Source organism: Anopheles maculipalpis, chromosome 2RL (assembly GCF_943734695.1).
Source record: "Anopheles maculipalpis chromosome 2RL, idAnoMacuDA_375_x, whole genome shotgun sequence".
Classification (NCBI taxonomy): Eukaryota; Metazoa; Arthropoda; class Insecta; order Diptera; family Culicidae; genus Anopheles; species Anopheles maculipalpis.
Window position 1 is genome coordinate 12213130 of NC_064871.1, and position 26194 is coordinate 12239323.

A 26194-nucleotide genomic window follows, 5' to 3' on the forward strand; every position below is an offset into this window, starting at 1 on the left:
CAAAGTAAAAGTATATCTTGCAATCCAAATTTAATTTTTTTTTTACCTCGAAAATTGATAAACGGAAGCACCTTGAAATGTGCGTGGAATACAAAATGATATCGATACTCGGAATTACGGATGATACCATAAATAGGCAAATGCAGTTCCACTTATAAACGCACTCGTCATCTACCTATCGTTAGGAGATCAATTTTTCCCCCATCTCTCGGTACGCCAACACTTCGAACAGCACAAGAGGATTATCCAGTTTTGTACTCCGATCGAAGGAGAAAGCCTTCGACGAAAACCCAACCCCCCTATCAATCAATTTTTTCTTTTTTTCCTTTTTTCTTGTGAGCTAACCTTCAAAACCTTGGTTGCTTCGTAAGCGGACCCCCATATCTAAATGCCTACAGGAAATATTACTTAATATAATGAAGTCGATCGTACCCATCCCACACCCATGCTGACAAAAGGATATTCTATTCCACCTGTGCCGTACGGGATGTTTTATCATATGGTTTTTGTTTTGCTTGTGACGCTCTCCTTTTCGGCAGTCATCAGTCATCAGACCAAAGTCGGTAGAAAAGAAGCAGAAAAGTGTTGGGTTCCACGTTTTACCATATCTCAAACATTACTTCAAGGTGTGGTTTTGAGTGGCGCATGTTTGTTTGTCGAGGGCGAAAGCGCACCACCAAACGAGTCAGTGGGACCGTGATTCGCTTCATCTCTTCAATGGTTTCCATCACTGGAAATAGCAAACGAGAAGCAACTACAGAGCAAAAAAAAAATCCTCAAGCCATCTTGAAAGAAATCTCCATATAGTACGCTGCCTTCATCCCTGCTGTAAACTTCTTGACACACCTTAACCGTCGGTGCCGAAATTCGCTGCCAAGTTCTGGGGGATTTCGAGAGGACAACTCAATTTGCCCCGTTATGGCTGTACACGAAGATTGCTACCACGGGGGCTATGTAACCGGATACCGTGTCTCACTGTTTTCTATTCGGCATCAGTCTAATAAGCGAAACGGGCGATGCACGGCAATCCCCTTTCCTAGAGCACCCTGGAGTAGGAGAGCTTTCGTCTGAATTAAATGCGCCTCAAGCAAAGCGCGAGCGGAGAAGATTGTTCAGCCGACCAAAAAAAAAAAAAAAAAGACACAAAATTGAGGGATGTCCTTTCAACCAGGTAAAGGGTGGCACTGAAGTGGCACATCACACGCACAACACGGCGTTCAGTTCCACTGTGTACAGATTGATTGAAGGCGTATAACGTTTCCCATGGAACGTGTATTATTGAATCAACTACGGGTTCCACACAAATCCTTCTACATGCTCCGACTTTCCGTCCCGATTGCATGTGGAAAACCGGGCGAATCAAGAATCAATCTGGATATGGGTGTGTTATTATTTTCCCCCTCTTTTTATTCCTTCTTCTACCACCATCTCTCGCCATCACCAAACGCTTCATCGTCGACCGCAATTCCGCCGCTATCACGATGATGATTTCACGAAAAATTGGATTGATTTATCCATGGCTTCGGCCGCTGAAACCCGTGCACGCTGCGTTGCACAAACAGAGAAGAGTGGCGGGTATGCCACTTGATTGTTGCAATAAGCGGACGAATCAATCATGCCCCGTAAACCATACCAAAGGATGTGTCTTTTTGATGCAAATATGTCTTAGTAACGGTTTCGCGGTATGGCAACGTACAGACTCTTCTATTCGGCACAGCTGGGAAAGAAGGACAATCAAACAAGTTTGTTTTGGCTGTAAGTTTTTTTTTGATATTGTTGAATAGTTGAAGAAGGTTCTTGTAAACTAATATGTTCGAACCATCTGTTCGCTTTATGCTTTGCATATTGCACATATGAAGCCCTACTCTGTCTGTTCTGGAGATCAACATTGGACACTGATTAAAATGATGTTAGAAGTGCAGTGTGCTGGAGCTAAGTTTTGAAATAATTTACAGGGTTTGCAGGCTTTTTATAGATGTCACATTTTTCATACATGTAGGGGACTTTTTCACAATCCCATGAATGGTGTCTATGATGACTTCAGCCTGAAAATCTGAAATTTTAGCCCAAAGATTGTGGAATAGTTGAGCAGTCATAAGCACTCATAAACCGAAACAGATGATCATGCTAAAGAAGTTTGAAAATAACCCAAACAAACAATTTTCCGGGCGCTCAACAGTCTCGACTGTCAGTTTGTATGAAGAATAAGCAACAATTTAGGCTCGAAATGTCCTAACACATATGCAACAAAGCCGGCTTAGGTCATTATAAACCCCAATATTTTTTCTCCGAGAAAACGCTGTCAAAACGAGCAATTTTCAGGGTTACTCAGGCCTTATAGATGGCAGACATTCTAACAAATGGAAATAATTTAATTAAAAAAATAGAAAAAAGTTTACAAAATGTTTATTGAAACCTTAGTTTTCTTTAGTATCGGGGTTTGAATCCGTTAGATAATTATTTCCACGAAAAAGAAATTTTCATCGGTAGGTAACAAAATCCACAGCAGAAATATAAATCGATCTTTACAAACTAGCCTAAAAAAACCCTGTACGATTCATATATTTTCGGAACCGTCAGAACCGTTAGTCTAAAACCTAAAAATACAAATAGCACTGCTTTTTTCTTAAGTCCTTTCAGTTGAAAAAATGATCGCGATTTTTTTTTATACAATTGCAGTGAAACAGCAAGTCATTGATCGACCCCCTCTATACACCCTAAACACAGTATGTCTAAGCTCGTGCCCTTTTTCTTCAATCCACCGGCGAGACTATCTAATGCCTTGCCAATCTCGAGTGCATCACGTTGCATCCCGATTGTGCCTAATGCCGCTTGACGCGCCTCAAACACGAGCTAGCTGGCGTCAACCTACAGTGAAACTATTTATGAACAGTTTCTTTCTTTCTTTTTTCCCTTCGTTTTAGCTCCACCATACACTCACGCGGTTGATAAGAGAGGGTTCTTGCTTACATTTCCTAACCTCCTCCCTTTCAAGCTGATTAGGAGCGGCAGAGAATCTACAAAAAAAAAACCGACACAAGAAGAGGAAACTTTCCAATGCCAATGCCTTAAAGGTGCATTATTATTACGCTGTAAAAAAAACGATGCCGTCAGCGGGCTCGTCCAATGTCCAAACATTAAAAGCTGGAAAAGATCCTGTTTCAGGTCTTTATCGTTTACAGCACTAGTGACACACTATTGCCAGGGATGGGAGAAGGAGAGAGCGAGACGATGAGGATGCGGTGGGCGAGGGTGGGAAATAATTATGTCCGGCAGTAACTGCGACTGCTTACGGTACGGTGCAAAGTTCAAAGGGTTTGTTTGGGTGCATCCGTTACGGGGCAATTTGCAAACCCTGGCCAACTAGCGTTGGGCAGGATGCTCGAGTGTGAAAAGAGGAAGTACGGATCCTTGGCTGTGGTTATGGCAGCAGCACGGTGAAATGATCCCGAACGGGTTGATGAGAGCAATCTAGCGGTGTAATGTTGCGAACAGGTGAATCGGTTTCTAACCCTACGGGACGAAGATGAGAAAATGCTATTTGAAAGTGAAGGTGAATCACATGTACATGTATAGTTCTGAAGGTGTGCTTAGAAAGATGCACTGGTGAGATATAGCTAAGGGCAATATTGACAAACTTGTCAATATTTTTCAGTAGGCAATTATCTCCAGTACAACATACAGACTTTTTTCAGAACATAGCCTTTTCAAATAAATACACTAATTAATTTAAAGAATGAAAAGCATTGCTTAAAATATTGCTAAAATTGCAATAAAATTACAATCCATCAGCCAGATTTCCTATCGATCGAAATTTAACATTGAAATTATAATTGCAGCGATCCATTCCCTGAAGCACGTGTCTACAACACTTCGTTAATGGAAGCTTCTCTAATTATCTTGCTTGCTTGAACCGGAACAATAAAAAAACGCCTCATATAATGCATGTCACACACGTGACACGATGATACTTGATACGATACGTACGTGCAATGAAGACCATGTGCTCTATAAATTTCATAAATGTGTGCTCGGTCTCTCTTTCTCTTTCTCTTCATATTTCTCCTACAAAAAGGTTTTTATTTAAGCTTCAAAACTGATCAAACTAGTCGCAAAACCCGACACGAGTTAGCAGCCTGGTCAGCATAAAGCATAAAACCCCCCCAATTCAACCATGGGTGGCGAAACCGATGATGGTGGTTTAAAATTCTATTGGCATGATTTAAATTTTAATACCATAATTTCGTCTCAATTTTCTCACCTCATGGCAGAGTGAAGTTGAGGGATGATGAGGAGTGGTGGGAAGGAGGGGACAGGGTCTCATTTTCCACACCTAGATTGTCAACCACTCAACAGACCGCCGAACCGGGTGCGTGCGTTGCGTTGAATGCATTTGCAACTACGTGCCATGGAAGCGTTCAACCAAAGGTTGGTCACCACTCACAATTGCATATGTTTCGTCCCAAATGTGCTGGCTGGAATGTGGATGAGTTTTGCAAATAAATTCATGTATGCATTCGAATTTGATATTTTCACCACAAATCATTTCTATCCCCCCCCCCCCCCCCCCCTCCAAAACTCTCGCGTACATTTCGATTGGAAATATTTCCCTAAAGCTTATATCCAACATTCAAGTAAGGTCATTTGTGGCATGGCAATGTCATCACACCGATGGTACAGAGAGGCCAGAGATGGGTATATACATTCATTTTCCCATTGTGCTGGGGTAAAGCCTCTGGGAGGTTACCTCCGTGTGGTAGTGTCACTCGATCAGACCAGGAATTGGTCAATGTAGCGGATTATCATCATCATAGTTCAGCACCACCAGCGTGCGGAACATATCTCAATCAACATTTTGTATCCACGTGCCACCAGACAACCAAAACAGACACGTTGCGAGTCGTGTTCGATGAGTCAAATCATGTGTTTCCCTTCCCCATCGTATGCTGTAGCATACGATGGGGAAGGGAGGGGTAGCCCCTTCGCCGTACAGGGCATTACGGTATAGCATTAACCTTAATGAAGATTAGCCATCCGGGGACTCGTTCTCTCTTTCTGGGTCGGCATCCCTGTGGGAAAATGGTGGAAAACCAACGTGAAATGATGCTGCATTGAATCGGATATCAATTGAAGAACGACCGGAATGCGAGGCAGCAATTTTTGTGCGCTGCTAAATCGGGCCCTTTTGTACAGCAGGTCACAACCGACAAGCCAAGCCTTGGGTTGCGATGTGTCACACTTTTGGGAGATAAAAATGGCATAACGCACGCAACGAATCCGGGGCTCACGTGTACTCAATAGTGTACCATTCTAATCAAATTATGAGATATTGTGCAAAATTCGTGGAAGCACGGAGAGAAAGTAGAGCCATCGGTGCAAGGCTTGCAGGAATTTCGGTGGCACAGCTTATGAGATCTCTTTTATCAGCATTTCAAATATTGAACTAGCGGTGCTAAATCTTTTTTTGGTAGGTTTTTTTCATGATTAGATTCTGAGCAAGTTCCCTCGATCTAATAATTGTGATAACGTTACAACCATCTCATCGATTTCTAAATAAAACCTTAAGATATAAAAGTTCTTGAGGATACGAACATGCGAACTGTGGTTACCAACAAACCTCGAAATTTAGAATATTGTATTAGAAAACTCCGTAGAGTTCTCAGCAATATTCCTTGGAGTCAACCAGATATACAAGAACTAGTCGATTGGACACCACAATTCATGTTGTGGTGTCCAACAAGACTCAAAATTTTCTCTAAAAAACTCTTTATTGATCGACCAGGACCTGCCGAGGACCAAATCACACAACACAAGGCCATAAATCTGAATCCTAATGAATAATAAAATCTATGTTCTTGAATCTCAACCAGACCTATCAGCTGATGATGCCCAACATAATGCGAATTAATCAGATCTATAGTCTAGCCATCTTCTTCCTTTTCTCGGCTTTGCAACCTGCCATACCAGACCGAAGTCTAGACATCATTATTATAATTATTAACCACCATAACTTTGAATATTTAAGTCTATTAAGCTAAGTGGATCTTTTTTCAAAAACCGGAAATCGGAAAGGAAATCAAACATGTTACACATTTAAAGAAACTATCACGGATTCATAAGCAGTTTAAAAATTCATCATTATTTGACTGTGAAATGATCAAGTTCAAACCCCAAAATCCGATGGTTTTCCAAGGTCGATCGCGTAAGCGCTTCAAACGCGCCATGAATGCGAGATTACCTTAGCCACCACTCGCCATCGTACTGAACCACAGTAATCGTGCCCTCCCATCTTGGGTCAAACCACAAGGTTAGCCCTTTTTTCGAACACGCTCCAACACGGAAATACAAATTGAAAAGATCGTCGAATAAAAAAAAACTATTCCGTTTTGGAAAAAAACTTACCTTCCAACCGGCGCTGCTGGTCGAGTCGCCCTTATCCTTGAAGTACGGAACATTCTGCACCATCCATTCGTAGATCTGGCTAAGCGTTAGCCGGCTTTCGCTGGCCGAGCTGATGGCTTGTGTGATGAGGTCGGCGTACGACAGATTGCCCCAGGCGTTGCGCCGCGATGAGTTTTTCTTCGATGAGGACGAAGCGGCCGCCTGGAGCTGTGTATTGCTAGATCCTGTACCGGGATGGAGGACAAAAAAGGGGTTAATTAGTTGAGGCTCAATAGCACAGATCATTACACTGAGGTATGTTGTACCGTTGCGTACAAAAACTGCTTACAGTTAGCTCATTAAGCTGTGATTTTATCTGTACACTTAATGTTAGTTTTTCAGATAATTTGGGACGGGACAATATCGCAAGCTTATAATTCTTCCAACAAGATGTAATCTTTCGCAACTCACCAACTGTTCCTATCAGCTTGGCGCTGCTTTCTATCGCTTCCTCTCTGTTGCCAGAAGCCTTTCAGGTGCATTTTATAGCCAAGCACATGCTACGTGTGACTTGGAATATGAGCCTTCGAAACCCTTAGTAGAACAGTGATCTTCTCCAGCGATCTTAGCAAAACTACATCAAAGAAAACCTGCTGTACCGTTACCCAAAGTTCTCCCTAAAGGAGGCCAAATATAGCACATCAACCTTGAACCACCTTATTTTAAACCCAACCCAACACGCACACACCCTTCTGTAACAGAACGCTAATTGAAAGGATCAAGTTAAACGGACCGGATCGTCCACTGGACAACTTGTCACCGAAACGAAACGTAAACCAACTGCCAATCCGGCCTGGCACCAGGCCTTGGGTGGTAAAAGTTGTCAGACTTTCCAAAAATACCTGATATCCCTCCAGCATGCAGAGACCAAAGATTGAAGCAATCAAGACGATCTTTCTTTTTCTTTTGCTTTCGCTTCCACCGAAAGATTTAGCATGCAATCTGGTGGCCTTCCCAGGGTATCCATTAGCAGGCCAAGCTAGAATTGCCAAAAGGTGGAAGCGTCTCCAAAATCTTCACCTTCCCGCTTCTTCTCCATCGCTTACTGCTGATTAATAATGGTGACCTCCGTGTGACCAACGCAAAAAACCTGTGCGACTCACTCAAGAATTTAGAACTTACCACCCGGTCCAATGGAAAGCAACGGACAAGGTCCATTCTCTTGCCGGTTACGACCGACTGAAATGGACAGTTCTAAAATTAGCGATACACACACGCCAACCGAAGGAGGTAGTATCCGTGACGTTCCCTACCCTCTGTTCATTCCACACCCCGAAATCCGTAAAAGATTGCGAACCACACACGGAAAGAGAGATACGAAACACGAAGCAGAGATCATAAAACTTTTATTGTGTTTTTATTGCTTCTCCACTTCGAATTGTAACTGTCGGAGGGGAAGAAGAACCAAAATTGGTTGGAATCTGTTGGAACGACGTGAAGTGCGAAAACGCGATCCTAACCGAAAATGAGATGCAAACGTGAACTACAAGAAAGAACACAGAAAAAAAACCAGGAAAACGCTTGTGGAAAACCGGCACTAACCGGTTGCTTCACGGATTGGCATTCGTCTTGGCACTTTTTAATTTAGCATATGATTGAAAAACTAGAACGAGACAAGAGTCAGCCCAGTTTAACGTTTAACTTCTGTCTTGATCACTCACACTTGCATCGCTCCAATCGTTACGAGGAAGAAAGAAAAAAAAGAACGCAAGTTAGAATCATCCACGTGGCCTCTTTAGTGGTGATCCTTCGATGTCCGAAAATAGTGTTCCCGCCGCTGTGATGTTTCCCGATTCACTGGGTGCGATTTGCTACCTACTATTTCCCTATCCCTACACCAGCCACTTGCCCAACACACTCGTCTCCATTGTAACCGCAGCTATAAAGGCGAACGAAGACGAGAAAGACTTTTGTTTATATTTATCGCATACCCGCTTTCTACCCATCGCTCTCAGTATACAGACCGCCCTTTGGTAGATCATTTTGAACGCATCATCCTTTCTTACGTAACACAGCAGCGCCCTCACACCGTACGGACACGATCGCCAGAATAGTCGCCAGTGGGTAATGGTGCCAAAAGAGCGAAGGCGCTGTATTTCCTTCTAGTGTAGTTTAGGTGTGCAAAATTGTTTGATGGAGTGTGGATAACAAAATTTTAGAATTAAATATCTTAATAGCTGGTAGGCCTTGGCTCTATTCAAACGATTCCTGAAGAATTCGCTCAAGCAAAATTTGAGCTTAGCTGTCTAAGTTCATATCGACGTTCACGGTTTGAGTCTACTACACCTTCTCTGATCTTCAGGGCTTATTTTTCGGCTAAGAATTCATAGGATTGTTCGTCCGTTTCCATCATCATGACGCAGCTGCTATTCCTCTATCGTTGTCTCATATATAATCTTGTTAAATATGTCTTTTTTAGTGGCGACGGCAGTGCCTCATATTCAAATTCTATCCGGATCCCGTCCCTTAATAGTGAGGACTCGCTATCCAACTAAGTGATACCAACAAGTCTAGTAAGCCATTCGAAGATCGGCATAATTAGTATCGAATCGATAAGTCCAGAAGTAGAAGAAGATGTCTAAGGCTAAGTATCTTTTTCCGAGGAAGTTCTTGGAGTTTTTGACAAAGTAACGAATACTGTCATAACTAAATGCTCTCTTAATTGTTTGAAAAAGATATGTATTGGTAATAGTTTGGCACAATGAAAGAATATTATCTTCCAACTGTAACTCTTATCAGTAGATCGGTTGTTAGCAATTTCAATACTGCAATAATCGGTTCAATGCTTAACTAATTTCTTCAATAAAACGTTTGAATCGTAGGACATTTATTTAGTGTTGGGAAAAACGCTCCTTTAAGGGATTTGGTTCGACGGGTTGGTGTCCGAATCCTTATTAGGCGCCTATACTTATCCCAATCGGTATACGGATTTTCTTCCTAATCTACTCTTTTAGTAACAAATTTTCGCGTCCGGTTACAAATAGATTCCCTGAATCCGATCCGGATACTAGTTGGAATTGGACTACTTCTACTACTTGTCTTGCAGATTTTCAGGACGCCAGGATACAATCGAGAAGGCGACGGTTGTAAAAATCTCCAATCGCGAAATGATTGGACAGAAAAAGCCTCTATCAGCAAAACCTAAAAATTGCCCCAAACTTATTTGTTCACCCAATTTTAATAGAAAAACGATGATGATCATACACAACAGGTCGCTGAGTAAGGAATGAAGCAGCTTCTCGTTTCAGCTGGCTGGTAGACGCACGGTGCTCAATCAATATTTTAATTGGTGCGCACTTGCGACTCAAACGATCGTCGTTCGATTGATGGCGCGATGGTCCGATCCTCGCCCCACCCTGCAACATTACGCGATCGACTACACACTCAAGCGAATGGCAAGAACTTGCGATCAAGCAACAAAACAGACACACCTAACCCATCGGGAATTTCCATCAACAAACGACCCGAATCCTAGTAGTGTAGTGGACGAGTTTGGTGTCATCGAAACGTCTCCATCCCCAGCGTACGGTGTGTTATCATTTCTCAAACGCGACACACCACCAGAGCTGCGCCATTTTATCTATTTTTATTTTCCTTTCCCTTCATTCACCAGCCCTTACTTTCATCCCGTCATTCATGTCTTTCTCTTTAATCTTAGCCTCCCAGCCGAAATAACCCCACCGAAAACCTGGGCACGCACCCGCTTTCCCCGACGATACGCCCGGTTTTTCGCTTGCGGAAGCGTAGTAAAACGCTCATAATCATTCACCGCGTATCTTGGCCGCTTACGTGTTTGTGTCGTTTGCAGGCTGGTGTTATTGTTTGTGAATGGCCGAACTACCCAAACAGATGTGTCCGTCCAACATGCGCATGCAACACATATGTAATGCCTTTCTTCTAGGTTCAGCCATTTTTCCCGCTCAATGTCGCGGAGCGCCGGATCGCGGACGATGCGGCCCGCTGTAATTGCGTCTTGTTTTTGTTTTGATATTACATTCCCACCCGCGAATACGCGCGTTTTGTTTGTCCGGCTCTTTTTTTTTTGCCGGTTTTTTTTTTGTTTTCGTTCTGACCCGCTGGACGACGCATTTCCGCGTTCTGGGTTCTTCTTTCTCTTTAGAGGGTTTTTTGTTGAAGAGATAAGACCCACAGTTCACAACACAAATCTTCAACAACATTATACCGGCGGTGCCGAAACTTTCGCTTTCTGTTTTCCAACTCATTCTGACGATTGTTACCATCGAGTGGTTAATAGGGGGAAACGAAGCTCGGTTGGGAGTGGGGTCAAAGGTATCATTAGCATAGGGTTGCAGTTGGACAGCATTAGAGTGGTGCTGCCACTGGCAGGCGCAAGATCAATACAAACACATTTACGCGTCGTAAATGTTCAAGTGCACATGCACTTGCGAGCCGTGGTTTTTGGTGGAGGGGGGATACCGAGCACGGAGGCTCGCCTAACAAGCTGTTGATCGATTTTTTTCTTCCCTCCGTCGCTCGTCTCACGGTCGACCCATCATGCTCTTCACCCTTCGATATCGTCACGCGGGTGTCACTTTTTCGCGCAATCTGATGGCGCTTCAAAGTTCATGTCGAGCAAGGTGTCATGCAACGTGTTTAGACTGCAGGCTGCAGGTTTAGCAGTGATGCCATGAGCAAATAAATACTAGCCTTTAAACAAGTTCTACAAATCAAACGAGCGTAGGAATGTGGTATGCATATTGTGACCGGCAACATACTACCACATTCACACACAGTCGCACACAAATATCATCTGGTTCTGCTCTCTGCTTTGTACTTGCATTTTGTGACGGAGTTGCAACTGCTCCGAAGCTCAAATGAAGCGCAATAAACTGCAAAAAATAGTCATTAAAAGCGGGTTTATTCGTTTAAAGAGCTAATTTCAAGAGTAACGGTTTTTACCAGCAAAGTAAAATAATTTAATCTTTTTTCTTTTTCTTTTTGACTTAACCGACCCTAAAATCACTAGGTCATGCAGGGCAGCTTAATGGCTTGATAGACTTGTTGATGCCAAAAGTCGTGAGGACAGAGAGTCACAGTCCTCATTATGGATCCGGATGGGATTTGAACTACGGTCATGCCGTGTGAAGATCAACGCCGCAGTCACCTCGACCATCGGAGCTCCTCTTAAATGATGTCTTTAAATTATTAATAGCAGGACCAATAAAATGCAATGACAATCAATCAAACAATAGGCCTGATTATCAAAGCCAAACGGAGAACTTTCCGACGGAAAGACTCTAACCAAACGGAAAGCAAATTTGTATTATGGTCACCCGTTAAAGTCGACGAATGTTTCGTCGACTTTTTGCATACATTTATACATTTATAGATTGCTTTGATCATACATTCACAGGTGATTTCATTCGAATTAAACCTATATTAAAATGCTAATTTTGACTATAATTATTAACTAATAAATCAGTTTGGTTTAAAAATATGCTTTTTGTGACGGAAATTTTTTCGTGGTGGACTCTCGTGGTTCTTGCTTCAGAATATTTCCTGCAAACCACCGATAACAATCATTAAAAAGACTTCAAAATGATTGTCTTAACATATCCTCGTAAAATATATACACTTTTATATCGATTTACGCTTAAACATGGTTTTTTTATGAAAGCAAACTATACTTTCCGTTGCACTATCGGTCTAACGCGCGTTTTCCGTTTGGTTCAGGTGATGCAAATTTTTGACTTTCCGTTCGACAAACATCTGTCATCGACTTTTTAACGCCAAACGGATAGCCAAACGGAAAGTCACAATACCAAAGTGACAATTATGTGACGTTTGAGAAGACGTTTGGGTCTCACAATCAGGCCTAATGTATGCAATAAAAAAGCTACTTTTACCAGATGGATGGTAAAATGAGACGGAAAAGGATAATGTATCATATCAAACCGCATTTAATTCTTAAAGAAGTGAGTAATTTCACTATTACACTTTTACTCCCTGCCACGTCACCTTAGGGAAATTGACTGGGACCTATCACCTACCGAAAGGAGACAAAGTTTTTTGTGCTTTTTGGTCGCCTATTTCATCAATTCATCAATGATTTGGTCAAGAAATTATTTAGATATGTTAACCGCTTTAAATTGCTCCAGAAATTCGCGACCGGGCGGAACTGGGGCCTCCACTCAAGAGACTTTCCCTTGTCTAGAAGTGTCAGGATCTCGCCAATTTTGTTAAGGCCCAGATTGAGCGGGCTTTGAATGTTCTTGTCGCATCTACCGCAAACAAACTGATAAAAGTCTCTAATTTTAACAGAAGGTTGACAACAAGTATATAATGAACACTGCCCACTAAATCATAACACTTTAATTTGATATAAATTTAAGAAGCTCTAATTGCTATCCGGGGGTTTCCCAGATTAGGTAATAATATTCGAGCCATTTCTGCACTTCTTCTTCTTATTCTTCTTGGCCTGCTCAGGATTGAGCTCGTCGTGTCGAGATGGCCAGGTCTCCAACCAGTTTCCAGGAAACTCGGTCTAGGGCTGCAGCCCTCCATCCACGGCTGCATCCGATCTCCGACAGGTTAGACTCCACTTGATCCAGCCAACGAGCTCGTTGTGCTCCTCTACCGGTGATGAGTCCGGCATCCTCATCACATGCCCCAGCCAACGTATCCTTCCGGCTTTGGCCACCGTCAGGATATCAGCACCGCCAAACAGCTCAGTTAGCACGTGGTTCATTGCTTCGCCACACGCCCTGCTCCTTAGTTTGTGGAGTCCGTAGTAGGCACGATTCCCCTGAACCTCAGATCTGCACTCTTCTAAGCAAAACGACGACAGATTACGGTAATGTAGAACTCGACAGAAATATTGCAACGCTTGAAATATTTCACAAATTGTCTAGTTCTACAGGTAAACTGTCTTAAGCAATTCATCGAGAGACAGAGCACGCCATCACAAGCTATTTTTGGCAAATCCTTTCCAAGTCAAAAGAGACACGTCATTTACTATACTCATCAACATTTTATACTGTATAAAGTGGTACGATATCTTCACCTAGCAACAACAACAACAGCAGCAGCAACAAAAAGCCAAACAACCCCCCACTCCCTAACGATAATAGACTTACTCGAGCGCGTCTCGATCGTGTCTCGAGCCGCATGTATCTAATCGTCTAGCCATATGGGTTTAAAAAAAATCATTAAATCCAACGAAAGGAAACCCCCGAAACCGGTTCAATCCGAACCGACAAAATCCGGTTCGCCAAAAGCCAATCTTCTGGGTGCGATAAATGGCTACCTTTACCCTCCTCTCTTCCTTCCTCCTTGTCACTACACCTTCTCTACTATCACGTTTGAAGTCTCTCCTTATAGCCTCTCTCCCTCACTGTAGTGGCCACTTTTCCGGTTCTCTGGTGGAAAGAGCTGTAGGCATGTGCTGGTTGGCGTTGTTTTTTTTTTGCGGACCTACTCAGTTGCGGTCACGGTCTACGGGCTTTTTGGATGGATGGATGCAGCGAGCGGTTTCGGTTTTACTATTTTTGAAACCACCTAACCCGTATTGATTAGCAAAACCGAATTATCGTTTAATGTAATGAATTTTAATTTGGCACCACCTTCCCCACCCTTACGGAAGCGTTACCACTTGCTCTGATATTATCCAATGGCGTCGCGGGTAGAGTGCTCTGAATGAGCTCCAAAACGCAAAATCCATCGCAAAAACAAAGGCTCAAACAGACACGTTTGGAGGAAAGAATACACTTTGAAGCTTGACCAAAAGTCAGATCCATAATGTCAAGGAGAGAAGAGAGACCAACAAAAATGGTTGACTGAGTCAAGAGAATAAATATTTGCATCTCAAATCAAATCGTGAACAAAGGAAGAAAGTAGAACTCTGTGGCGAATCTTAAAAACGTACTAAAAGCTATCGAAAAGCCTCTCTAGAGTGTGATGATCGAGGACAAGATATCTTCGCTGAGCATAGTTACCACTCAATACCACTTCTTCTAGAACTTCAGAACACACTTATGGAACGCTACGAATCGAACAGCCAAGAAGCAGTGTGGGGTGCCTCCAAAATTAAAGCACTTCCTCATTACAACCCCACGATGAGTGCCTGATTTTTGGTTCGCTTTTTTTTCTTCTTTAATACCCCGAAAGCTAGGAAGTCAAGAACGCAAACTTTTAGAATATAAGGGGCAGGTTTTCTTTCCTGTATCGGCTTCTTCCTCGTACGATGATTTCGGTGTTCTTAAAGCGCAAGAACTCGACCGCCACGCAATGCTGATTACGAGGCACGACGTTCAGACACCGGACCGGACCGACCAGACAAGTGAGGCCGAAATTGAGAAGAAGGGGGGGGGAAGGGGGGGGGGAGGAAAAACTCACCCCCTAACCTAGACATTAAGTCGAAGTCTAGTCGAAAAGCAGTAAAAAAAAACAGCAGTCGAACAAAACGCAACACACAAAAAAAGAGAAGGTGAACCTGTCTAGTGTAACGCCTGTGGCTAATCAAAGCGATCTCTAGCCACTCAAATCAGGGGTAGGGTTATGATCGTTCGACGATCGCGGCTGTGCGGGGCGTGATGAGGAGGAGGGCGGAGACGGAGGGGTAGGAAGAAAAACTGGATTTGGGGTGGCAATTTTTTGGTTGCGCCAGGTGGCCTGTCAGTGCTAAAAGTGTTCACTCCCGTCCTCCTCCTCCTCCTTCTCCAATTTCAACCACACGTTTTTAGATCCACAAGCGTACCGACCATCGCTGGATTGGGAAAAATTCGGCGCGTCTAGAATCTCCGCGAGCGTGCACACACGCACACACCGATCTCATCATCAGCGGCCCGCGAAGGTCAGATTCTTGCGCCGCAACAGAACCAGTTGTGCGCTGCTGCTGCTGTGTCCAGTCTCGATAGATACCTTTCCCACATCCTGCGTCCGTAACGTTGCCCATAACTCCAACTTTGACTAGATACAGGTGTGTTGGTGTATGTGTTGGCCAAAAAAAAAACCCCTTTGGTCACTCTCAAGCTTACGGGGTTGGGGGGGGGGGGGGGGGGGTTTGGGAAACATTGACTAGATTGATCATCCACCGTCCTATCTTCTATTGGGCTTTTTTTTATTTAATTTGATACCGAAACAGGGTGACACACACTGGTGGAGCACATGGAGGCACCCCCAAAGTCGAGCATCAAACACCCTCCACTACCACCCCCAACCCAGACGCAACGCACACAGGCACACACGAGCGAATCATCAACATCATCATCGCAGTCAATCGATCATACGGAAACGGTCTGTGAGTGAGCAGCAGCAGCAGCAGCAGCAACAGTGAGATAAGAATAGGGGGCCAGCACGGAGAGATATGTATAAACTACACGCACGCGGGCACCGACAGGCGTACGCGCATCCGCGATACCTACACAAGCGCATGGACGCGTAGTATGGCCAATTAAAAATGTAAACATTGAAGCAGGAACTCGCGCGAACCGCGGACCACCTTTCAATGACACACATACATACAATGCCAAACGGGTGAGGAGGGGGGGGGGGGTGTGACACGGACGGGGAGGTAAAGTCGCGACCGCACAACCGCGTGTTGAACGTGCGCGCTCCGCATATCTCACCACTACCCAACCACCCTCCTGCCGTACATACACCCCACTCCATAGAGGGAAGGCTCGTCGTTCGCGTGTCTTTCTCGCCGCGAACAAATAGTGTGCGGCTTTTTTTTGTTTTTGTTGGTTTCTTGATTTTCTTTATGTGTATGTGTGTGTGTGTGCGCGCGAATTTTTGTGTTTATTCTTTTTTCCAACCCATCGCCCAACCACCCTCCCAACCTTTTGGGAAGACTACCCCCAACGAACGGGGCACGCACGTGGAATTCGTGAACCGGTCGTAAAATTGGGAGTCTGCTGCTAGGTAATTCGATGTTCGCACATCTGCGGGCGATCGACAATTGACGACACTCTTTTAGGTATCTCGGAAGAGAATTTGTTGCCAATTGAGCAAACACCAAAAAATAAAACTATGAAAGTATTTTCTACAATGTTTAGGTTTGGTTAGTGATCGTACCGATCGAAAGACTGTAACGTATTCAAATTAGGCTGTCAATAATTTAATGGTTTGTGATTTTTTCTTTGCATTGAACCATTATGTTACAGCCGACACTAAGTCATCGAGGATAGAGCTAGAATCTTTGACTTCCCATTTGACAACCAATCGACCATTCATTGTGCATATCGTGACATTTGATCCAATTATGCCTAACTTAGGCATTATTGTGTCCAAAAAAACTGCTATAAGCTGAGCCGAGCAAATATAAACGACTTGGTAAAGGCGATAGAGGTGCCGGTTTTCACACGGCAGGACCTGGCTTCTAGGACCAATCCGGGTCCGTTTCTCCGTAGTTTTTGAGGACCAACTATATTCATCTACTTGCTGCTTACGTATCGTACCTTCGAAGTACCTTAGAAGCTCACAAAAATACGAGAAGAAGCTCGTCGATTGCTCCAAAAGGAGCAAAAGAGTTGACAATAGTGAAGTTGTCTACATTGAGGTTTCTTCTTCTTTTTTACTTCACGACTAGGGAGGTCTTCTTATGCTTATGCTTATGTTTATGCTTGCTTTAACAATAATGCACTCGTCGATCAATATACCTATTACCCCCATTTTGGTTAATCTCTATCTGTTAAATCGCTATTTAACGGTTCGCTTACTTCAAACAAGCCCGAGCTTCATTTGGGTGACTTTGAGCAATTTTCTAGAACACCACTTTGCCTATGACATTGTAGAAACCGGCGTAACGTTAATTGCGTTAAAGCTTCCCATCAGGTTCAAGTTCAAGCAAACGATGGCGGGCCTTCCAACGTCATTCCCGTGACGTGCCAAACCCCTCGCAATACCAGATGCAATTTCCAATGCATTGCGCAATGGTGAGGTCATTGTACAGCGGAAAGACTTGGTCATTGCTTCGGAGAACGACTTACGAGACTTTGGTAGTCTGAAACGCAATGTGAATGTTCCGGCACGGAACACTTGAGTAATAAAAAAAAGGTCTTTACACGTTTGGTTTATGTATCATGAACGATGGTATACGTTCATGATGACCACGATGATGACGGATCGGCAACAGTACCTTTTAAATTGTCGTATCATTATGCATAACGATAGCCCTCTGCAAATATGGAGTCACGCATGACGACGAAGCTAGAAATCGACCAAGACGAGTGTGGCTTAAATGATGATTGTTACAATTACATGGATTCCCATACCTTAACAGAACTGATTGTCAAGTAGAACAGCTCTGCAGCGAGCTCTAGATAGAGAATGATACCTTCTGCGCGTTACGCTTGTTAGTCTTCTGTCCAGATATTAGTCAAGCTTACTGGCAGATCTTGAAAAGCATCTTTTCAGCATAATCAGTCATCATGGCAACCGTTAGCGAGCTGAGCAAGCGCTTATCAAAAACTACTACCTACCGGTATTGGCCAGCTGCTGATTGCTGCACTTATTGCTGTCTGGTTCCGTTTCCGGTTCGACGAAGTTCTCCGGTCGCGGCAGGGGCCAGGTGTTGGAGCGAGCTCGCGTCTGCGGCTCGAACCCCGTGTCCTGCAGCTCGGCCAGCGCATCCATCGGTATGCCATCGTTCGAAATGTTGTCGTACATGCCACCTCCACCACCACCACCACCGGCACGCAACGGTGATGCCGGCCAGCCTCCGCCGTACGGATCCATGGCCGTTTGCTCTCTTTTGGTGTGTGGTTTGGTTTACTGGGAGCGGTTTCTTCTTGCAGGTACCTACCGGGTTAAGGATGATACGGATACTATTGGCTTTCGTCCACGCAGCAAACGAAAAACGCGGAATGTTAGACACGCACGTGGCACTAAACACGGGGAAACTTCAACACCAACAATACGGTAGTTTTGCGTAGGATGCGTACTTTTGGATATTCGCTATATACGTTAGGCTTACAATCGATATTCACTACTAGCCTGCCATCACACGTAGGGACATTTCCCTACCAGACTGGAACTGGTGCACACTGGTGATGTGAGGGGGGGTGTAGTACACTTCAAACACTGCTCTTCAACACACTGTTGTATCTTCTCGTAGTTCCACACTATACGCACACAAACAACCACTATTCCACGAACGTACGCACGATCAAGGTTAGTCTCTATCGCTGCTCACCAAGCCGAACCAAGCGGAACACTGAAGAGTTACTGAAATGATTACTATTAATTCTCTTGTCAGACGTTTCAGAGGCACACTGGGCAACCCGACACAGAACGAAGAAATAAAAAAAAATACAAGAACACCAACAAATCGCTAACCGTACCGTAAAGGGACACGGGAATGGATGCGTTACTCTATGGTGTGGTGAAAACATGGGGAATATAGTTTTCTGTATCACAAAACTGCGAGAGGATGGGTGATAGTGGCCCGTTGTCGGTGGTGGCCTTGTTTGCTACCAACGTCACACACAAGCCACCTTTATCACTACGGCACCAACAGTTCCCATTCGCGGGAGGCAATCGAATTGATTTTCGAACCAATCGCGGTTTGCGTACAAGTGTACTCGGGGCGGATTCTTCTCACACATTCGCACCCGCACGATCGACCGAAGAAACGAAATAAAAACGTTTCCTTTCTAGATCACATCATCAACGGCAATAGTAAACGATGCGAATAATTGTGTCAAACTGACATCTGGACTACATACGTCACTTTACGCGCTGGAACAGATGCCGTACTCTACGCCATACACTAAGATACGCAAAGAACGCAAGGAAGAAATTTGGGGATCATTACTTCTTTCTACCACGGTGGACGAAATTATTTCAATCGCACGTGTAAGTGAGGAAGTCTTCAAAATTGTGAGTCCCTAATCATACTTCTTTTAGGCTGAACGATTTACTAGAATATGCCGCCGGTCATCGAATGACTTTATTAGACTTTTTGATATCGCGTAAAGTTGGCTGATAATCAGTCCCTTCCCTTACTACGGACGGGAACGGTCCGGATGGGATTTGAACCCCGGTCCTGTCGTCTAATGACCGGCACCGCTATCGCCTCTACCACCGGACCCACCCCCAATACCATCAGTAACAACATAACCCATATTTTACACATTCGGTACCGTCTTATCACACGAACATCGAAGGTACGAAGGGATCCCTTCGATAACAGAGCCGGCCCTTTCAAAGTAAAAGTGCGTACCCCTCTACCCAACCAGGGTGACAAGGGACAAGGGCGGTCGTCAGAAAGTGACCGAAATTGGACGAGGGCTCACCAACTCACGCGCTATCATGCATTGTTGCTCTTTCTGACCTGCACTAATCACCCCAACCACCAACACCACCACCCAATCGTTCGCACCTCTCTCCCTCTATCTCATGCGTATCTTGAGCGCAAGAACTGCGAAAAAAAAATGCTCTAAATATACACATTTCAACTCGTTGATAAGTCGTGTCCGCGGTTTTGTGTAGGACGCGCGGCTCTCCAAGATTTGGTCTACCGATCCAGACGGGCAGGAGTCACGGGGAAACTGTGATTACGCACACACACACTGACACTCTGCCGTCGTCCTTCTTCCAAGACGATTCCTTTGATGAATATGTCTCTTTAGAATCGGGATTCTTCTGCGCTCAGCTGTGTTCTTCGAATTGCACACAACACACACACACACCCCACACATACTCACGGCAGCAGCCCACGCGATTTATCAACAGCCCCCACGATAGAGGCGAAACAACCGCGCACGGCAAGAATCGTCAACCAGCGAGATGGGAAGATAAAATGCGTATTAGCTCACCGGTTTGAGCAAAAAACCTCACCAACACCACCACCAAGCGTTCGTTCGGTGTTGGTAGAGATGGTGCTAACCAGAAGAAGATGACAGTAAGAAGCTGCCGCTATAATCAACCCCGCTGTCTGCTGCCGTGTGGAGCTTGTGTGTGAAACACAACCAGAGTCGTTTTTCTACCACGCACACACCTTCAACTACACGCGCTCGTGCAAATCTGACTGCACATTCCGCGAACTACTTTCACGCACACACACACACAGGCAGGCGCACGCGCGCGCACGTTCGTTCTCTGTGAAGATGGACGCACGATCATAGATGGCTGTGAGAAAACCGCACTGTCCGAAAATCCTGCACCGTGGTACTAACTCACGCTGACGACGTGGACAATGGAAGAGTTGAACAGTTTGCCCATTTGATTTAATGCTCGCTGTCTCCTTTTCTCTCTCTATCTCTCTCTCTCTGTCTTTCTCTATGTCTATTTTCCTTAACCGACGCTGCGATCATCGAACGTAGAAATCGTATCAAATAATTTGACAATTAATGCGTACCAAAGTGCGTGCGTGCGTGCGTGTGTGCGTGCGTCTTTGCTTCAACCTCTTTTTCGCTGCTTGCATTTGCAATGGTCAGATTCTTGCCTCTCATCGCACGCTCGTGATCAGGTGTATTCCCTCTCTCAGTCTCTCTCTTTCTCTTTCTCTCTCTCTCTCTCTCTCTATCTCTATCTGGATTACCAAAAAAAAACTCTCAACAAAGGAGGCAAATCGCGTCTTCGCACACTAGGATCGACCACTTATCAGCGCACAGCAACTTAGCAGCACTATCACGCCTGACCTCGCCACACTCTATCGCGCATCATGCTCTCCCTTGCTTTCGCACACTCTCCTTCTCGCTCTCTCTGTCGCGTTGGGCGATCGTGCTTGCCATCTCTTTCTCGCTTGCCCTTGCAATGTTCGCTCGCTCCGTATCACCACACATTCACACACACACACAGCCACCGGTTACCGCATGCGGTTGCGCGATACACTTTTACACGTTAGTGCGCGCGGCTTCCTCAATTCGCGGGTTTCGGTGCGATTGCTCGTTTTTCCAACGCGTAAAGGGAAGAAATATATATATTTTTCACACATCACTTCGCACATACACACGCACATTGTTCGTCTCTATCTTCCTTCTTCATCACCTTCTCAATCAACACAGTCATCACAAGATTGTGGTTCACATCCACACGTGTGATCTCGTTTTTTTTTTTGCTTCTATAGCTTCGGCTCGCCAAACCATACGATCGACATAACGCTACTCTGGATGATCGGTTGCCGTCACGATCACGAAAAGGATTGCTCCATCCTTCGTGGAGCCCATCTCTTTCGCATTCGGCACACGCGCCTAGTGTGATTTTGATTGCGCATAAAAAAGAACCGACGGCTTCCTGGCAGCCAGTGTTCTTGTTCTGCTAGGCCCTAACGCATTATAGGAGCTTAAACCAACACCAGGGCAGAAAACCGTAAAAGGATAAGGAGGAGCCCATTTTAATACCACAACGTAAGTGAAACCATCTGGCAAAGTCATCTGTCGTGTGAGAAAATTCCGACCGCGGCGATCCGGTACCGAAAAGTGTCATCCCCAACGGTTTCGGATTTACGCCCGTGCTTCGGAACAACGGGAAATCTGCGTGGAGTGCACATACAAACACACATACATACAACCACTACCACTAGCGATCACAACATCACCATCCAAGTGTGTTCCCCATTTTGATCACGGAGCTCCAAGATAATTATCAATTCAGTTTTTTTCCATCCAAGTCCCGCGCGCCTATGCTGGCCACATACAACGCAATCCGTGAGACCGTGTGTGTATGTGTGCGTCTTCTTTTTACTCTTCTTTTCGCCTGCGCTATTAACCTGCCCCCCCCCCCCCCATCCCGACCATCATCATTACATTCCCGCACATCACCCTTGCGTGTGTGCGTGTGTGAAACTCTGGTCCCATTATCACCGATAGAAGACCTCCGACCAATCGACGAGCCTTTCAATCCGGGGACCGGGCCCACCTGCTGTCGTTCCAGAAATATCCGCACGATATATATACACACACACACACGCACAATTTACAGCAGTTCCTACAACTAATGCGAGCAAATCGCAAACGCAATGTCACACCTATCCGTCTCCTAGGAAAAGGAACGCCGGGCTATCGGATTCCTCTGGAAATATCACTACCGTATGACGACGCACTCCCTTTTTGCGTGTCAATTGATAACCGATCATTCTCGACCAACCGAACGGAACCGGACTCTTCGGCACTTGAGCGTTTTTTTTTTATGCAGATTTGCAGATCAACGAAATGCGTCCAAACGCTGAACAGAAGCTGCAAAACACATCCCCCCAGAACACGGTCACCACATCCGGTTCCATCGGGGGGGATTTTTTTTTTTTTTTTGCACGCAAGATCTTCCTCCCTTCCGAAGACCTCTAAAGTTGCATTTCTCGTTTGCGCAAAAGGCGTCTGTGGACAGCAAAATGGTCCAGTGGAAAAATACCAACCATTCAAGGTGAGAGCAACAGAGAGAATTACCCGGCGGGGGAAAAGTGGTCCATACCACGATAAACGCGCACACCTTTGGGAGCCTTGCACGCGAAAATGAGCCCACGAACGTTGGAAGAGGTGGGAAAATGGAAAGCAAAACAACACAGTAGAGAGAAAAAAAACGTGTCCAGTGCATCGAGTTGCATCTTCCACGTTCGGGAAGGTAGGAGGAGATCGGGAAGATCGTCGGGTGCAGCGGTACAACTTATAATTTTAATCGATCGAACCCATCAAGATCGCGTTCCGGCTCGGTGAGGGAAAAAAAGGAGACGCGCGATCAACGCCCTACAAATTGCAGGATATGGCGATCGATCCCGAACATTCGCATCACATCCCGTTCCCTTTTCCAGTTAGGAAAGGTCCAGTTCTTGTGCATGTTTGCCTCTCCCTTTCGCATCGGGAAACCGTTTTTTTTTTTTCGGTATGGGAGAAGCATTTCAATCAACCCACGATCTCATGATGATGTCCAGATTGATCGAGGCTTCAGTGATCTGGCCCAGAACCCTCTCGCAGCTGTGCATGTTTTGTGCTACATACTTGCAACAAGCTGCAACGATGGATGGATTGCGGACCACAACCACAAAACAACAACAACAAAAAAACCAAACTTCTTTTTTGCGTTTTGGCACACGCAAAACATTATTACGATCGAGGCTTCTGAACCGGGTATGGGTATGGTAATTATGTTCTCTCCACGAACCACGACGGCGACAAGGGGAACATGATTCCCGACCACTAGCCCCGGGATGTGTGATAAGAAAAAAAAAGCCTTTACTGGTCAGGAGGGCTGTCCAGACGCGGCGACACACTGGAGAGAAAGGCCATTTTGCACCCAGGAAAGTGCAAATTAGTAATTAGCGAAAAGGGGGAAGGGAGCGAAACGGTGTGTCACAGGTGTGCACCAAAATCAGATTGCCGTTTGACGATCGAATCTGATCCGCCGTGCGGCCATGTTTCGGTTTTATGCCACTTTCCGCGAGTCCGTATCGGAGTAGGCGCGGGAGGTTGAGGAGATCTGGGGGGAGGGGGGGGGGGGTGGAATAATTTATTCCCACTGCAAAAGTAGGCTGGTTCGACCGGCTACCGCCGCCGGTTCGATAGCGATCCAACACAGCGTGGAGCAGCATGGGCATAAAAGGTGGTGTAATTGGTATGAGAGAGGGGGTCTGGTCGTGGTTGTGCGGCGCTTTCTTGGACCTTGGGCATATTCGACACGCGCGCACACAGCTCTCTTATCGAACGGCGTAATCATGTCGGTCGACTGTGTGTGTATGTGCGCGCGGGGAGCGAAAAAGAGACAACAAAATTCGTTCTCGCTCATATGCGTGTGATTGTGTATTTTTGGGGTATGCGGCGTGCGATGAGCGCACATGAAATCGGCGTACTTTCAAAATACACACCCGCGGATGATCGCATGGTGGATCGAGACATCGCGGTGGCACAAGCAGCAACACACATACACGGACAGAATTCAATTCAATTCCAAAACAAACGTGAGAACCTTTACGTGAGCTGCCTATTTGATAGTAGAAGGTCCTGCAAGTGATCTTTCGACCATGAACATAAAGACACACTCTTGAGTATAGGGACAGGTAGATGGGCGCAAACAGCAGCTACAGAACGACATGCAAAGCGCAACGATAAGCCATCCCTATATCCCACCCTTCGAGGGGGCGGTAGGTCAGTGGTCCCGTGGTCACCGCACGATGTCTACACGCACGCAACATTCCAAAACGTGTCCCTGTTCGAAAGGGTGATGTCTCTTAGGAAGCACGGATTAGCTCGTTCGGGGGACAACTGCCATAAACACTTCTTTCTAGCTCACTACTATCTACTACCCACCACACTAGATGCCAAAAAAAAACCGCGCGCGGTTTCAGCGAGTGAAGCAAGCTTTAGTGCGTATCGCGCGATCGGTCAAACGACGACGGCGTAAATGACGACGTTATAGGAGGCACACGACGAAACCACACACAGCACGGACCACTAGAAAAAGGTGTGTATACAGCGCTCGGGATGAAGCATCCGAGCCGGATGTATGTAAACGGGCTACTAGCGCGCGCGGCGAGAACCAGCACCGACTCGAATCTCGCAGCTGCCGCGGAATAGTTTGGATCCACCTCACACCCTCACAAAACATCCCCTCACAAGGGGTGCTCTGGTTCGGATTTTGTATTGTACAGACACACACACACACACATACAACGCAGTTTCTGTGCGGTTACGCAAATCGTTGCCTCCTGGTCGCGCTAGCGTTGTGGCAGACAGACATCGCATTCTGTCGCGTGTGTTGCGAGCTATGCTGTACCAACTCACACACAGATGTACAGACGGGAGGCCCCGAACAAAACCCGAACCCGAACCTGACAGCCGAACAGCACATCCCCCCAGCAGCAGCAGCAGCAGCAGTAGCATGCACACACAGAGAAGAAGAGGCGAATGACGACGACGAATAAAAAACTCACCCTGCGAACCACCCCGAGTTTCCACCCCTAAAGCGTAACCATGTGCAACGCGAAATATTGTGGGGAGCACGGATACTGCTTCTACCTGATAGTGTAGTGTTGGTGTTGCTGCCTGGCTCCGCGTTCAGCTGTTGCTGTGGTATACGAAATAGGGGTGCAAAGAAGGAAAAAAAAGCACACCAAAATCGAATACGTATAAGCTCTCTCGCTATGTGCGCTCTACGCAACTTTTGAGCTCTCTTCACGATGCACGTGTCACTGCCGATGGACGGACGGATGGATGCGGATGCGACGTGGCTACACCGAGCAGCCGAAGGGCGAAAGTGAGCCACCCCGAAAGAGACAGGCGAACACATATTAAGCCGCTGTCCAAACCAAAAAAAAAAACCCCACTGATCAACTCCAGCAGCCAGCAGCAATCCAGCACAATATCAGTCAGCTCAGGGATGGTAACACACACACACACATCGAATCCTCTTAAGGAAGGGTGAATCATGAGGGGGGGTAAGCTGATGGTATAGAAGGCATGGTGCTAAACATTAGCGGGCGATCCCGCCGTGCCGGTTTACCGACATCGGAATTGGCACTGATCTTGAAAAGGCCGATCGGAAAATAGTTAGTACATTTGTATGCAGATTCGATAAGAGAGGATGTAGTTCGAGGTTGAATAGATTTAATTGATAGGATGCAAGGTTTTTGAAAAAAAAAATCCCGATTCGGATAAAGTATTCAATTCTAGGTAGTATAACTTAAAGAAGAAATTCTGTCACCTCCTGAAGAAGCAAATGGAAGAATGTAGAGTAGAGAAGAATTATTTGACTCCAAATTGTGTCCAGGTCATCTAATGGCTTACTAGGCTTATGAATGCTACGCCGTTGGATAGTCAGTCCTCAGTACGAAAGGCACTACGTGAAGATCGACAATGCAATC

At 45.4% G+C, this 26194-nt stretch overlaps 3 protein-coding genes across 4 annotated transcripts in view; 2 read left to right on the top strand and 1 right to left on the bottom strand.

The window, feature by feature from the left end:
* The window catches only part of LOC126557476 (forkhead box protein O), a 48677-nt gene extending 30521 nt beyond the window's left edge, over nt 1-18156 (bottom strand). For both annotated transcript variants that reach the window (XM_050213268.1, XM_050213267.1), the window contains exons 1-2: nt 17883-18156; nt 6403-6626 (exon numbers count right to left, since the gene is read on the bottom strand). In XM_050213268.1, the coding sequence (XP_050069225.1) occupies nt 6403-6626; nt 17883-18138 (480 nt within the window). In that variant the 5' untranslated portion in view covers nt 18139-18156. The remainder of the gene's footprint in view (nt 1-6402; nt 6627-17882) is intronic.
* Nucleotides 1-18453, top strand: part of LOC126560096 (uncharacterized) — a 428080-nt gene extending 409627 nt beyond the window's left edge. The window contains exon 12 of the mRNA XM_050216258.1: nt 18371-18453. Coding sequence (XP_050072215.1) covers nt 18371-18453 — 83 coding nt within the window. The remainder of the gene's footprint in view (nt 1-18370) is intronic.
* Nucleotides 1-26194, top strand: part of LOC126557104 (V-type proton ATPase 116 kDa subunit a 1-like) — a 263661-nt gene that overhangs the window by 106432 nt on the left and 131035 nt on the right. The window lies entirely within an intron of this gene.